Source organism: Emys orbicularis, chromosome 9 (assembly GCF_028017835.1).
Source record: "Emys orbicularis isolate rEmyOrb1 chromosome 9, rEmyOrb1.hap1, whole genome shotgun sequence".
Taxonomy (NCBI): domain Eukaryota; kingdom Metazoa; phylum Chordata; order Testudines; family Emydidae; genus Emys; species Emys orbicularis.
In genome coordinates this window covers 64486141-64501520 of record NC_088691.1, presented here as the reverse complement: position 1 = coordinate 64501520, position 15380 = coordinate 64486141, and the positions used below count along the sequence as shown (strand labels likewise).

The following is a 15380-nucleotide window of genomic DNA, read 5'->3' as shown; positions in this document are numbered from 1 at the left end:
CTAGTCTCCCAGGCTTCCCTGCAGGCTGCGTTAGACGCTGCAGATGCCGCCACTAGAGTTATGGCGATAGGGGTGGGGGGCTATGAGGTGGGGTGCTTGGTTCCAAGTTTCAGGGTTACCCTATGAGGTCCAGCAGACTATTGAGGACCTCCCATTTGAGGGTGAGACTCTGTTTTCAGAAAAGAAAGACAAGTGGCTGCACAGCCTGAAAGACTCCCGAGCCACCCTCAAATCCTTGGACCTGCACACCTCTGCCACGCAGCTGAGACATTTCTGCTCACAACCTCCTCAAAGGTTCCAGCAGCAGAGCTGCCAAGACTGTTCTCGGAGGAGGAACAAGAGTGGCAGGGGGAGGCAACACCCTTCCTCGAGTCAGGGCTCTGGCCAGCCCAAACGGCCCTCTGGCCCTAAACCAGCCTTTTGAAGGTGCGGTCGAGGACGGTGTACCAGGTCAGGTCTGGATCTAACCCGCTTTTCCTCCCGACTATCCCCTTTCTACCGTGCATGGTCCCGTATAACCTCGGACCACTGGGTGCTTCGCACGGTAGAGAGAGCTCAGAGCAGTGCACCTAGCGTGTCAGACATTCCGCCCTTACCCAACCGGACAATGTGTATCAGTCATGACGGACAATACGGCTGCAATGTTCTATATCAATAAACGGGGGGTGCACGCTCCTCTCCCCTGTGCCAGGAAGCCCTCATGCTATGGGACTTCTGTGTAGAACATTCAGTCCACCTGCAGGCGTCGTACCTCCCCAGGATTCAGAACAAGCTGGCAGACCACCTCAGCAGGTCATTCCGCAGCCATGAGTGGTCCCTTCGCCTAGATGTCAGAAGTTCAGTCTTCCAGAAGTGGGGATTTTCCCTGATCGACCTCTTCGCCACACGATGCAACAGGAAGTGCCAGCAGTTCTGCTCCTTCCAGAATCACAGCCCGGGCTCCACAGCAGATGCGTACCTGCTCCATGGGGGAGGGGCTCTCCTATGCGCCTTCCCGCCTATACTGCTCATTCACACGGTCCTGCTCAAAATCCGCAGAGATCGTGCTCGGGTCATACTGATAGCACCGGCCTGGCCACGTCAGCACTGGTACACATCCCTCCTAGACATGTCGGTGGGAGCCCCGATTACATTGCCGCTCTTCCCGGACCTTCTCACACAGGATCACGGACATTTCCAATACCCAAACCTGCAGTCGCTCCATCTTACAGTGTGAAAGGTCCATGGTTGAATCCGTCTGAGCTTTCCTGTTCAGACCAGGTTAGACAGGTCCTCTTGGCAGTAGAAAACCCTCGACGACGGCCATGTACCTTGCCAAGTGGAAGAGATTTTCAATCTGGTCGGCGCAACGCGACTTGCCCCAACGCTAGCCTTAGTGCCGCACATTCTGGACTACCTTCTATATCTGAAACAGGAAGATCTCTCGTTGTCTTCTATAAGAGTGCACTTGTCTGCCATCTCGGCATTCCACCCGGGCATACAGGGCTGCTTGGTTTTTGCTAACCCCATGGTCAGCCGCTTCCTAAAGGGGCTCGGCAGGTTGTACCCGCATGTTCACCAACCGGTTCCTGCCTGAGACCTCAACTTGGTCCTCCCTAGGCTCATGGGGCCACCCTTTGAGCCTTTAGCAACATGCTCCCTGCTCTACCTCTCCTACAAGGTCGTGTTCCTGGTGGCAATAACCTCGGCCAAGAGGGTGTCTGAGTTCAGGGACCTGACTTCAGACCTACCCTACACCGTGTTCTCTAAGGACAAGGTTCAGCTCAGGCCCCACCCTGCTTTTCTCCCGAAGGTTGTCTCGCAATTCCATGTGAACCAGGACATCTTCCTCCCTAAACCCCATTCTAACAACAGGGAACCGAGACTCCATACTCTGGCCGTCCGCAGAGCGCTGACTTTCTACATCAAGAGAACAAAACCATTCAGGAAGTCGGTCCAGCTCTTCGTGGCAGTGGCGGACAGGATGAAAGGTCAGTTAGTTTCGGCCCAGCGCATTTCATCATGGATCATGGCCTGTATCAGTGAGTGCTACAACCTAGCAGGGGTTCCTGCACCTCCGATCATTGCGCACTCTACTAGGGCACAGGCTTCATTGACGGCGTTCCTGGCTCAAGTTCCCACTCAGGAAATCTGCAGAGCGGCGCCGTGGTCTTCCATACACACTTTCGCCGTGCACTATGCAATCACCCGGCAGGCCAGAGATGATGCGGCCTTTGGAAGAGCAGTACTCCAATCAGTGGACAGCTCCGACCCCACCTCCTAGATTTGGCTTGGGAGTCACCTGATTGGAATGGACATGAACAAGCACTCGAAGAAGAAAAAAACAGTTACTCACCTCTTGTAACTGTTCTTCGAGATGTGTTGTTCATGTCCATTCCAATACCAACCCTCCTACTCCTCTGTCGGAGTAGCCAGCAAGAAGGCACTGAAGGGGTGGTGGGTCAGCAGGGCTCTATATTAGGCACCAGGAAGGCGTGACTCCAGGGGGCGCCCAGGCCAACCCAATGGATGCTGGTAGGGGAAAAATCTTCCGGCCAACATGCACGTGCGCACGCACACACTTGATTGGAATGGATATAAACAGCACATCTCGAAGAACAACAGTTACAAGAGTTAAGTAACAGTTTTTTCTCATGTTGTTTCATTCGGGTAACCAGGCCTTGCATTTCTTTGTTGCACTGATTGCATTTTGCACGCATACCTATCTTACCCACAGATTGAGGAACTTCATTAAAATATTTCCAAACTGGGTCTCTTTTACGGCCTGCTGCCATTATAGGTTTTCCCTTCTAGTGAGAGAATGGTATGGTAGATCTCAAATCAATGAAGGCTACGCTCAGAAAGACTTCAAGACTTCTGGAATATGCTGCTGAAACAGTTTCACTTTTGTTTCTACTGCCTGTCCCTCCCTTCTCACATTTCTCTCCAGACTTCTTCTCCTTTAGAAAATCTACTCCTCCCCAACAAATTTGCAGAGGAACAATAGGGTTAAGGTCTGTTATTTCTCACCTCTATATATTATTTATTTAAAAACACAAAACCACAGTTTGAGAACTGCAAAACTAAGCCCTAGTCTACACTACCAGTTTAGGTCGAATTTAGCAGCATTAGATCAATTTAACCCTGCACCCGTCCACACGATGAAGCCATTTTTGTCGACTTGAAGGGGTCTTAAAATCGATTTCTGAACTCCTTCCCGACGAGGGGATTAGCGCTGAAATCAATCTTGTTGGGATGAATTTGGGGTAGTGTGGATGCAATTCGACGGTATTGGCCTCCGGGAGCTATCCCAGAGTGCTCCATTGTGGCCGCTCTGGACAGCACTCTCAACTCAGATGCACTGGCCAAGTAGACAGGAAAAGCCCTGCGAACTTTTGAATTTTATTTCCTGTTTGGCCAGCATGGCAAGCTGATCAGAACCGGTGACCATGCAGAGCTCATCAGCAGAGGTGACCATGGAGTCCCAGAATCGCAAAAGAGCTCCAGCATGGACCGAACGGGAGGTACTGGATCTGAGACGAATCCATGCTATCAGAACTCCATTCCAAAAGACGAAATGCCAAAATATTTGAAAAAATCTCCAAGGGCATGAAGGACAGAAGCTATAAAAGGGACCCACAGCAGTGCCGCGTGAAACTTAAGGAGCTCAGGCAAGCCTACCAAAAAACCAAAGAGGCAAACCGCCACTCCGGGTCAGACCCCCAGCCATGCCTCTTCTGTGATGAGCTGCATGCAATTCTAGGGGGTGCCCCTACAACTACCCCACCCCGGACGTGGACTCCTGCAAGGGAGTCTCATGCAACAGGGATGAGGATTTTGGGAACGAGGAAGATAGTGCACAGCAGGCAAGTGGAGAAACCGTTCTCCCCGACAGCCAGGAACTGTTTATCACCCAACTCGGGCTCCCAGACCTTGAAGGCGGAGAAGGCTCCTCTGGTGAGTGTACCTTTGTAAATATAATACATGGTTTAAAAGCAAGCGTGTTTAATGATTAATTTGCCCTGAAGACTTGGGATGTATTTGTGGCCAGGGATGTATTTGCGGCCAATAAAGCTACTGAAATGCAGTCAAGCAACATCCGTTCTTTATCTCTCTGTTATCCTCAGGAGAGTGATATCATTCATGGTCACCTGGTTAAAATAGGGGAATTTTATTAAGGGGACATTAAGAGATGGCCGTTCCTGCTGGGCTGTGTGCCTGTGGCTGAAAAGAAATCATCCCCACTGTTAGCCACGCGGTGGGGGGAGGAGTGAAGCGATCATCCCAGAGAATTGGGTGTGAGGGGGGGTTTAGTTGTGTTTGTGCTGCACGTTAACCCGAAAACCTTAGCCCCTCCTTTTAAATGGCCAACCCATTTTAAATGGTCAACCCAACTCTCCCTTTTTTTTCTCCCGCAGCTGCAAATGTTTCAACGCTACCACTATCATCTCCGTCCTAGAGGCTAATGCAGATAAGAAGGCAAAAAAAATGCACTCGGGATGAAATGTTCTCTGAGCTCATGCAATCCTCCCGCACTAAAAGAGCCCAGCAGAATGCATGGAGGCAAACAATGTCAGAGTCCCAGGAAAGCACAAAATGAATGCGAGGACAGGAGGGATGTGTGAGATGAGAGGTGGCAGGATCAAGAGGAGAGGTGGCGGGAGCAAGAGGAACGGTGGCGGCAGTGTGATGAGAGGAGGCAGGAGGCAATGCTGAGGCTACTGGAGGATCAAACTGATATGCTCCGGCATATGGTTGAGGTGCAGGAAAGGCAGCAGGAGCACAGACCGCCGCTGCAGCCTGTGTGTAACCAACTGCCCTCCTCCCCAAGTTCCATAGCCTCACCCAGACGCCCAAGACCGCGGTGGGGGGGGGGCCTCTGGGCACCCAACCACTCCACCCCAGAGGACTGCCCAAGCAACAGAAGGCTGGCATTCAATAAGTTTTGAAGTGCAGTGTGGCCTTGTCCTTCCCTCCTCCGCCACCCCACCCGGTGCTTCTCTCTTCCACCACCCCTCCCGGGCTACCGTGGCAGTTATCCCTTTATTTCTGTGACTAATCAATAAAGAATGCATGAATTTGAAACAATGACTTTGCCTCTGCAAGCGGTGATCGAAGGGGGGAGGGGAGGGCAGTTGGCTTACAGGGAAGTAGAGTGAACCAAGGGGGCGGGTTTTCATCAAGGAGAAACAAACAGAACTTTCACACCATAGCCTGGCCAGTTATGAAACTGGTTTTCAAAGCTTCTCTGATATGCAGCGCTCCCTGCTGTGCTCTTCTAACCGCCTTGGTGTCGGGCTGCGTGTAATCAGCGGCCAGGCAATTTGCTTCAACCTCCCATCCCACCATAAACATCTCCCTCTTATTCTCACAGATATTGTGGAGCACACAGCAAGCAGTAATAATGATGGGAATATTGGTTTCGCTGAGGTCTAACCAAGTCAGTAAACTGCGCCCGTGCGCTTTTAAACGTCCAAATGCACATTCTACCACCATTCTGCACTTGCTCAGCCTATAGTTGAACAGCTCCTGACTACTGTCCAGGGTGAGTGTGTATGGCTTCATGAGCCATGGCATTAAGGGGTAGGCTGGGTCCCCAAGGATAACTATAGGCGGTTATTTTCTGGTCTGGAAAGTAAGTCCCTTGCTGCAGCCGTTCAGACAGACCAGAGTTCCTGAAGATGTGAGCATCTGGTACCTTTCCCGGCCATCCCACGTTGATGTTGGTGAAACGTCCTTTGTGATCCACCAGTGCTTGCAGCACCATTGAAAAGTACCCCTTGCGGTTTATGTACTGGCTGTCTTGGTGCTCCGGTCCCAAGATAGGGATATGCGTTCCATCTATCACCCCACCACAGTTGGGGAATCCCATTGCAGCAGAGCCATCCACTATGACCTGCACATTTCCCAGAGTCACTACTCTTGATAGCAGCAGCTCAGTGATTGCTACTTGGATCACAGCAGCCCTCCAGTAGATTTGCCCACTCCAAATTGATTCCTGACTGACCGGTAGCTGTCTGGCATTGCAAGCTTCCACAGGGCTATCGCCACTTGCTTGTGAGCTGTGAGGGCTCCTTGGCATTCTTGTGCTTCAGGGCAGGGGAAAGCAAGTCCCAAAGTTCCATGAAAGTGCCCTTACGCATGCGAAAGTTTCACAGCCACTGGGAATCATCCCAGACTTGCAACACTATGCGGTCCCACCAGTCTGTGCTTGTTTCCTGGGCCCAGAATCGGCATTCCAAGGCATGAACCTGCCCCATTACCACCATGATGTCCAAATTGCCAGGGCCCGTGCTTTGAGAAAAGTCTGTGTCCATGTCCTCATCACTCTCGTCACCGCGCTGCCGTCGCCTCCTCACCTGCTTTTGCAGGTTCTGGTGCTGCATATACTTCAGGATAATGCGCGAGGTGTGTACAGTGCTCATAACTGCCGCAGTGATCTGAGCGGGCTCCATGGCATCTGCAGGAGAGCAGAGTGGCAGCGGAAGCGTGACAATGGTTTGCAGCCCTACTGCACCGTCAGCTGCCAGAGCAGGAGAGCGGAGTGGCAGCGGAAGCATGACGATGGTTTGCAGCCCTATTGTACTGTCTGCTGCCAGCAGCACCTAGGATACAACTGCGGCGGCTGAGCTGAGCGGGCTGCACGCTTGCCATGGTATGGCGTCTGCGCGGAAAAAAGGCGCGAAACGATTGTCTGCCGTTGCTCTCACGGAGGGAGGGGTGACTGATGACGTGTACCCAAAACCACCCGCGACAATGTTTTTGCCCCATCAAAAACATTGTGGGAGCTCAACCCAGAATTCCAATGGGTGGCGGAGATTGCGGGAACTGTGGGATAGCTAGCCACAGTGCAACGCTCCAAAAGTAGACGCTAGCCTCGGTACTGTGGACGCACTCTGCTGACTTAATGCGACTTAATGCGCTTAGTGGGGACACACACAATCGACTGTATAAAATCGCTTCCTAAAAAAATCAACTTTTATAAATTCAACCTAATTTTGTAGTGTACACATACCCTAAGCATCTCTGATGGTATCTTCTAGACTGAGCATTGAATCCCATTGGGTAGATAGAAAGATTAACCTAAATAATCAATATGGAAGCCCCTGGATCCCCATAAAATTGGGTCCCTAATCCATGAACTATTGGAACTCATTTACAAAACTTTTCTTAAACATTACATGAATATTTTGTCTCATACTATAGAATTAGAATTTATAATCCCTATTCCATGATGAGATATCTTTGAGCTATAATGTATCTTAATTACAACTATCTTTAGATAGGTTTTTTCCTCAGAGTATTTTATCAAAAAAATCCGATTTAAATAAAAAAACTGATTTTTATTTTTTTTAAATCATTGATTTTATCCACCCTGATTCAGATATCTCACATCTACTGCTTCTCCCTATCCCCTAGGCTAGTAACACTGTCAGAATGAAATTAAGTTGGGTTGGCATGATTCGTTCTTCAGAGATCCATGCTAGCTATTCCTGTAAACCTTATTGTCCTCCAGGGTACAAATTGATTAATAATTTGTTCCAGTATCTTTCCCGGGATCAAAGTTAATCTGACTGGTCTATAATTCGCAGGGTCCTCTTTGCTCCCCTTTTTAAAGACCCAATGTGTGTGTATATCATGCAGTGGAAGGTCAGACCTGCTCAGGTTTGTGAACATACAAGTTACTACAGAGGACATAAGACCTAATTCTGTTACAGCTAATGAAGATTCTTCTTTACCTCAATGGCAGTAATTTGTGGTTGTTAGAGCAGAAGATTCTGATTTTCATCATTACTTACCCCACTGGAAAGATGCAAATCTACTTCAGAATAAAGATCCAAGTGTGTACATCTAACAAAGACACAGTACTTCTTTAAGGTACTGCAGTTACAAGTAACTTACCCTTACTTGGATAATGTGACCACACTCCAACTTGAGCTTTTAGTTCTTTTATTAAATATATTTGCTGTGGTATATAGTTTATAAAAGAACAAATATCTTCTGCCTTATTTTTATAGAAATGTTGGGGGGGGGGGGAAATGAACTGAAGCCCAGAAATGAAAATTGTTGTATAGTATGTTATAAGCAAAATACCTTATAAAATGTAAATACAATATATGAATCCATACCGTATTACAACTCCCTCCCTAACTGGGGATCTATTATAGCACTATATTATCCAAGCAGTTGATTTATTTATCAATGTTATTAATAAAAATCTCATAGGCAACACTGTAAGTTTACACAACATTGAAAATATTTTATGTACCTGTCATATATTATTCAACACTTTAGATGAATCTTCACCATATGTAAGTGAAAAGATTTTCACTGTCCGATTGAGGTGGATTTAATGACACTTACTTTCCAGCTCCACAGACTGCATTGCCTATATGAGGATGGTTTAAAAGAGAAGGTACTTTAAGCTGGGTTTTTCAAAGCAAAGAGGCATGCAAATCCTGTTGAATTGTAATGGGATTTGTGTGCCTAATTCCCTTAGACTCTCTTGAAAATCTCACCCCTAATGTATAAAATGAAATTGCAATCCATTAGATTATAGTGTCATGTTCAAGTGTCAGAAATGAATTATGAGGCTCTCAGAATAGCCCTCTTTGTAGAATAATAGAGATTGGCTGCAGCAGGGTGATTTGATTTTTTTTTCTTTATTCAGTAATGTCAGTTATAAAGAGATCTGTTTTTATTTTATTTTCTCCCCATATACCATAGAGTACCTATGTTAGATTCATAAAGATTTTAACGCGATCATTTGTATTTATTGAAACACCTCTATTCTGCACTCTGTTCTTATCCATTCTAGGGACGTAAAGCTCATGTTGGTGCTGCCTTTCTCTGCTGTTTCTATTTGGATAAATGCTATAGCTTTTGTGGGAAGATTTTATCTACTTTTATTTCCTGACTTGAATCGGAGGCTGCAGAATCTGACTATGAGAGCTTATAGCGTTAATTATTTCATTACATTACAGTAGTTGGAAAATACGGGCATATTTTCACATTTAATTAACATGATCAACCAGCTGGAAAGCAAGCTTCATGGCAGATAAACTCGGCAAGGATGTTTTTCCAGTGTTTTAAGTCTTGTTTTAAAACACCTTCATCACCCATCCTGTGCTATACAAAAAATAGAATTTTTGAATCTACTGATTTGCTTGGTTTGTGCTATTAAACAGTACAGCAGAAAACTGCTCCGGTTTTATATAGTGTAATTCTTGCTTTAGCCTGATGAGGAAGCACAATGATCTTGTTAAATGGTACGCATGAGATGCTTGGAAACAAACTCTGGTCAATTAAAACATTCATCATCTAGGCTGTCTGAAAGCTGCAATGATACAGTTACTTGAACTAAAAATTCATTAACCTTCTCTTCAGTGAGCTTGATCATCTGCATTATAAATGACAAACATTTCTATTTGCAGGAAGTTATATACTCCTCCAGCTTTCCTTTTAATATTGTCTAATGGAGTTAACATTTCAATAATAGAACTTTGAAGAGTGTAATCACAGAAGAACAGGAACATTACTTTTCAATGTTTACATAAATTGCAGTTTCCTTTTTATCACCATTTTTAAAAAATGATCTAAAATGCTGATTTTCTTTCTTGTCTTCCCAAGGAAGATACCGGGTGATTGAAGGTATCATTTCTCCGGTCAACGATAACTATGGAAAGAAAGGCTTGGTTTCAGCAAGGCACCGGATAGCTATGGCTCAGCTTGCGCTGGAGACATCAGACTGGATTAGAGTGGATCCATGGGAGAGTGAACAGGAGAAGTGGACTGAAACTGTAAAGGTGCTAAGGTAATTGTGTTTATTTTTGTTCATGGAGTTGCCAGAGGCCACAACAGATCGCAAGGAGCAGCATTTGTCATGTCTGCATTTTAACAGGGCTACAATACAATGGAAAGGGCAAAGCCCTCTGTATGTTCACTAGGGCAAAGTACTAGTTGGGTAGGCCTTTTAGACCATTCAGCTAAGCTGAAACAAAGGGAAGTGATTCATCCTTGCCCAGAGAGATGAAAAGCCTCTTAAGGATTGTTCATGTGTCGTCTGCTTTGTGATAAGGATGCTAGGTCTGTGAGCAATGAACACTCATGAACTAAACTTTTTTCTCTGAGCAGGATTCTTACTCTGGAGTCTAGTGTTCCCTACTGCAAGGCAGGTGGAGCTCCCCAAGCTTTCAGGCTTTAGTCTGTAAGAGCAGTAGTATTGGGTTGTGGCACAAGTCCCCCTACACACACCCTTACACTAGTGGTCACACACCATCCAGGACATTAGCTGCCACCATGGGAACCTTTCAGTGAGTTCCTTCTTGATTAGAGTCATTGAAGGAGCTCCATGCCAAAGTCCATGCCTCTTCATGTGTTGCTCCAGTTCTTCAATACAATCAGCACTGATCCTGCTTTGGGGTCCTTTTCTGCTGTGTCCCTCCCATGCCTTCCAGTCAGGTCCAATTCTTTTTGCTGTTAAATTTGTTTTCTATGCCAAGACCCCAGTGGCCTCTGGGGCTGAACTTGGAGCAATCTAAAGTTCTCAGAATGGCTCCTTGTTTCGTTTAAGACAAATTCACTGGACACTGCCACCACTGATAGGAACATGTTACAGTGATATGCCAGTTGCATTTCACACTGCTATGGTGTGGCTGGCCTGAACTCAATAATGATGTCAAGGCTTATTTGATCCAAGGTAGGATGGTTTCCTCTGCCTCAGGGCTGTTTCCATCTTACACAAAGCAGTTATGTAGTTCTCACTTCATAAGCTTGTAAAGCACTGTTGCTTGGAGTCAGTCTGTGGGGAAGAATCCTACTCTAGTTGTTCAGTACTGCAGGGTGTAGGGGAGCCCAAACTCTCCCACCTGCTAGAATTTTGTTAGCATGCATCTTGAAAGCTGTCAAAAGGTGATGGGGTTTGGTGTGTATCTTACCTCTCTTTTATATTCTTCTCATTTCTTGGCCTCAGCCTTGTTCTTGCTTCCTGTTGCAGTTATTTATGGTTTCACATTTGATCTTTCTTCAATCTCTGAGGCCTGGTCTACACTAGGCGTTTATGTCGAATTTAGCACCGTTAAATCGAATTAACCCTGCACCCGTCCACACCACGAGGCTATTTAGTTCGACATAGAGGGCTCTTAAATTCGACTTCTGTACTCCTCCCCAACGAGGGGAGTAGCGCTAAATTCGACATGGCCATATCAAATTAGGCTTGGGGTGGATGGAAATCGACGCTAATAGCTCCGGGAGCTATCCCACAGTGCACCACTCTGTTGACGCTCTGGACAGCAGTCCGAGCTCGGATGCTCTGACCAGCCACACAGGAAAAGGCCCGGGAAAATTTGAATTCCTTTTCCTGTCTGGGCAGTTTGAATCTCATTTCCTGTTTGGACAGCGTGGCAAGCTCAGCAGCAGTGGCAACGATGCAGAGCTCTCCAGCCGAGATGGCCGTGCAATCCCAGAATAGAAAGAGGGCCCCAGCATGGACTGATCGGGAAGTCTTGGATCTCATCGCTGTGTGGGGCGATGAGTCTGTGCTTTCCAAGCTGCGCTCCAAAAGACGGAACGCAAAGATCTATGAGAAGATCTCTAAAGCCATGGCAGAGAGAGGATACAGCCGGGATGCAACGCAGTGCCGCGTGAAAATCAAGGAGCTGAGACAAGGCTATCAGAAGACCAAACAGGCAAACGGACGCTCCGGATCCCAGCCCCACACATCCCGTTTCTACGAGGCACTGCATTCCATCCTTGGTGCGGCCGCCACCACTACCCCACCACTGACCGTGGACTCTGAGTATGGGATATTGTCCAGGGCCGGTTCCTCGGACAAGTTAGCGGACGGGGAAGATGAGGAAGGAGATGAGGAGGACGAGGCAGTCGGCAGCGCTTACTAAGCTGATTTCCCCGACAGCCAGGAGCTCTTCATCACCCTTACAGAGATCCCCTACCAACCCTCCCCAGCATGTAACCCGGACACAGATTCAGGGGAAGGATCAAGCGGTAAGTGCTTTAAACATATAAACCTTTATTTTGTACAAAACTAGAATATTAATACTAATAACAATCTTTGATTCATGATTTCTTCCCCCAGGGCGCTTAAATAATCAGTAACAAGTATTTGTAAAAAAATCAAACAGTGTCCGGTTCTGCATGATTGTGCTGCCCAAGCTGCTCCACTCTTTTGTCGCTGCTACTGCAGCTATATGAAAAGCCGGTCTATATGTCCGGGGATAGAGCAGTAGTCCTCCACAGACATCTCAACAAAGCTCTCCTGGAGGTAAAGGGATAGCCTGTTCATCAGGTTCCTTGGGAGAGCGGCTTTACTTGGTCCTCCAAAGTAAGAGACGTTCCCGCGCCAGGAGACAAGCAGGTACTCTGGAATCAGCGCCTTGCAGATCATGGCGGCATAGGGCCCCGGTCTCTGCATGCTTTCTCGAAGCATCCTCCGGATCTCGTTGTCCGGGATCCTCATGAGGGTGATGTCAGTCATGACAACCTGCTTTGAATTAGGTAGGGGACTGTTAGTATTGGGACTGCTTGCAACAAGTTCCTTTACAGAACTGTGACCGCTGGTTAACAGCCACGCGGTGGGGGCAGGAGAGGGTCAGCATCCAGGGATCTTTCCCTGGCACATCCGCGAGGGGGTGGGACAGGGCCACAGTTCTTGCTTGGCCGACTGATGGCAGCACAGACTGGCATTGCTTTCAATGTGAAAGGTGGCCAGTGGTACTCCTAAAGTTTTAATCTGCAACAAGTCTACGGCTTACCATCTTTGCCTGCTACAGAGAGTACCGTGTCCTGCCCCGGTTCCCAGATCGGCAGTGCAAAAGCCCAGGCACTGAAGGCGAGGTTCGAAAATTCGACCTTGTCCTCAGTGCGCATGTGATAGGTGTGGTTCATGGTCTTGTTCACGGAGAAAGACTATGTTCTTATGAATCAAGGTTCTTGATTCACAACTACATTTATCTTTCGGAGGAATTCACTGCCTTTTCCTCATTCCCACAGCCACATCTGCAACTGTCTCCCAACCCAGCCTGGAATCACACTCCCAGAGGCTAGCGCACATTAGGCGGAGGAAGAAGAAGACGCGAGAGGACATGTTCTCTGAACTTATGGGCTGCTCCCGAGCCAAGGCAGCACAGCATAACCAGTGGAGGGAGAATTTGTCCCAAATGCACCGGATACACATGGACCGTGAGGAGAGGTGGCGGCAGGAAGACCAGCAGGCGACTCAAACGCTGCTTGGACTTCTGAGGGAGCAAACGGACACGCTCCGGCGCCTTGTTGATGTTCTGCAGGAACGGAGGCAGGAGGACAGAGCCCCGCTGCAGTCTATCAGGAACCGCACTCCCCCGCCACCAAGTCCCATACCCCCCTCGCCCAAAGTCCAAAGAAGGAGGGGCGGGAGAGTCCGTGAAAACTCTCACTCCACCCCTGCAGACTGCTCAAGCACCAGAAGGCTGTCATTCCCCAAAATTTGAAAAGTCCTTTCCTGGCCGCCTCAAGCAAGCCCCCGTCCAAGTTTCACCCCCCAGTTTCATGTGTGGTTGTTAATAAAAAATACGTTTCTGTTCATTACTGTTTCAGTCATGCTGTTTTGAGGGAGAGTCTGTCTGCAGGGGGGGAAGGGGCTTGGTAATTGGACAGGACATTCACCTTTAGCAGGCTACAGAGGCGGGGGCAGGTCCAGCAGCAGGGCACATACACAGTGCACTGACTAGTTACCCTGGTCAGTCTGGGAGGTGGTTTTCATGTTCTGTGCGTGGGGTGGGGGGGGGGTGTTGCTCTGTGACTTTGTGGCGGGGGAGGGCAGTTACAGATGTTATGCAGCGGTCCTTGTCCTGGATCACAGAGCCACGCAGCAGGGGATCTGTAACCCTCCTCCCCCTGCCATAAAGTCACATAGCCCCCACATACACGCAGTCCCGCTCAGGAGGGCTGGCAGGCTCCGTGGAAACAACCAATCCGCCACTGCGATTCCTGTCATTCCTGGAGTTTAGAAGGATCATTTGCATCAGTACACTACACCCGCTCCCCACCACAGTCTGCGTCCCAGGTTTAAAACATTCCCGCGAAAACAGTAATAAAGACAACGGTGTTCATTAACAAAATAAAACTAAATTTATTTTTTTGGAAGGGGGTGGAGGGGGTCTGTAACTGGAGAGGATAGTCATCCTTAACTGGGTAAAGAAACGGGGGCAGGTTCAGCTTCTCTGTACAGAAACTTTAAAGTCACTGGTCACCCTGCTCAGTGTGGAACCAGGCTTTCAAAGCCTCCCGGATGCACAGCGCATACCGCTGTGCTCTTCTAATCGCCCGGCTGTCTGGCTGGGCGTAATCAGATGCCAGGCTATTTGCCTCAACCTCCCACCCCGCCATAAAGGTCTCCCCCTTGCTCTCACACAGATTGTGGAGCACACAGCAAGCAGCTATAACAATGGGGATATTGGTTTCGCTGAGATCACAGCGAGTGAGTAAGCTTCGCCATCTCCCCTTGAGACGTCCAAAAGCACACTCCACCACCATTCTGCACTTGCTCAGCCGGTAGTTGAAGAGTTCTTTTTCAGAGTCCAGGGCGCCAGTGTAGGGCTTCATGAGCCAGGGCATTAGCGGGTAGGCTGGGTCCCCAAGGATCACTGTAGGCATCTCCACATCCCCAAGAGTTATTTTGTGGTCCGGGAAGTAAATACCTTCCTGCAGCCGTCTAAACAGACCAGAGTTCCTGAAGACGCGAGCGTCATGAACCTTGCCCGGCCATCCGACGTTGATGTTGGTAAAACGTCCCCTGTGGTCCACCAGTGCTTGCAGCACCATTTAAAAGTAGCCCTTTCGGTTGATGTACTGGCTGGCCTGGTGGTCCGGTCCCAGGATAGGGATGTGAGTTCCATCTATAACCCCACCGCAGTTTGGGAATCCCATCGCGGCGAAGCCATCTATGATGACCTCCACGTTTCCCAGGGTCACTACCTTTGAGAGCAGTACCTTGACGATTGCCTTGGCTACTTGCATCACAACAACCCCCACGGTAGATTTGCCCACGCCAAACTGGTTCGCGACAGACCGGTAGCTGTCCGGCGTTGCAAGCTTCCAGAGGGCTATGGCCACTCGCTTCTGGACAGTCAGGGCTGCTCGCATCCGGGTGTCATTGCGCTTCAGGGCAGGTGACAGCAACTCACAAAGTTCCAGGAAAGTCCCCTTCCGCATGCGAAAGTTTCGCAGCCACTGGGATTCGTCCCAGACCTGCAGCACTATGCGGTCCCACCAGTCAGTGCTTGTTTCCCGGGCCCAGAATCGCCGTTCCACAACATCCAGATGACCCATTGTCACCGTGATGTCCTCGGAGCTGGGTCCCGTGCTTTGTGAGAGGTCTGTGCCCCTCTCAGAGTTCAGTCCCTCAC

The 15380-nt window shown here is 48.6% G+C and overlaps 1 protein-coding gene across 1 annotated transcript in view; it reads left to right on the top strand.

Annotated features, from left to right (window-relative positions):
* The window catches only part of NMNAT3 (nicotinamide nucleotide adenylyltransferase 3), a 66962-nt gene that overhangs the window by 28320 nt on the left and 23262 nt on the right, over window positions 1–15380 (top strand). The window contains exon 2 of the mRNA XM_065411165.1: window positions 9610–9793. Within this exon, the coding sequence (XP_065267237.1) occupies window positions 9610–9793 (184 nt within the window). The remainder of the gene's footprint in view (window positions 1–9609; window positions 9794–15380) is intronic.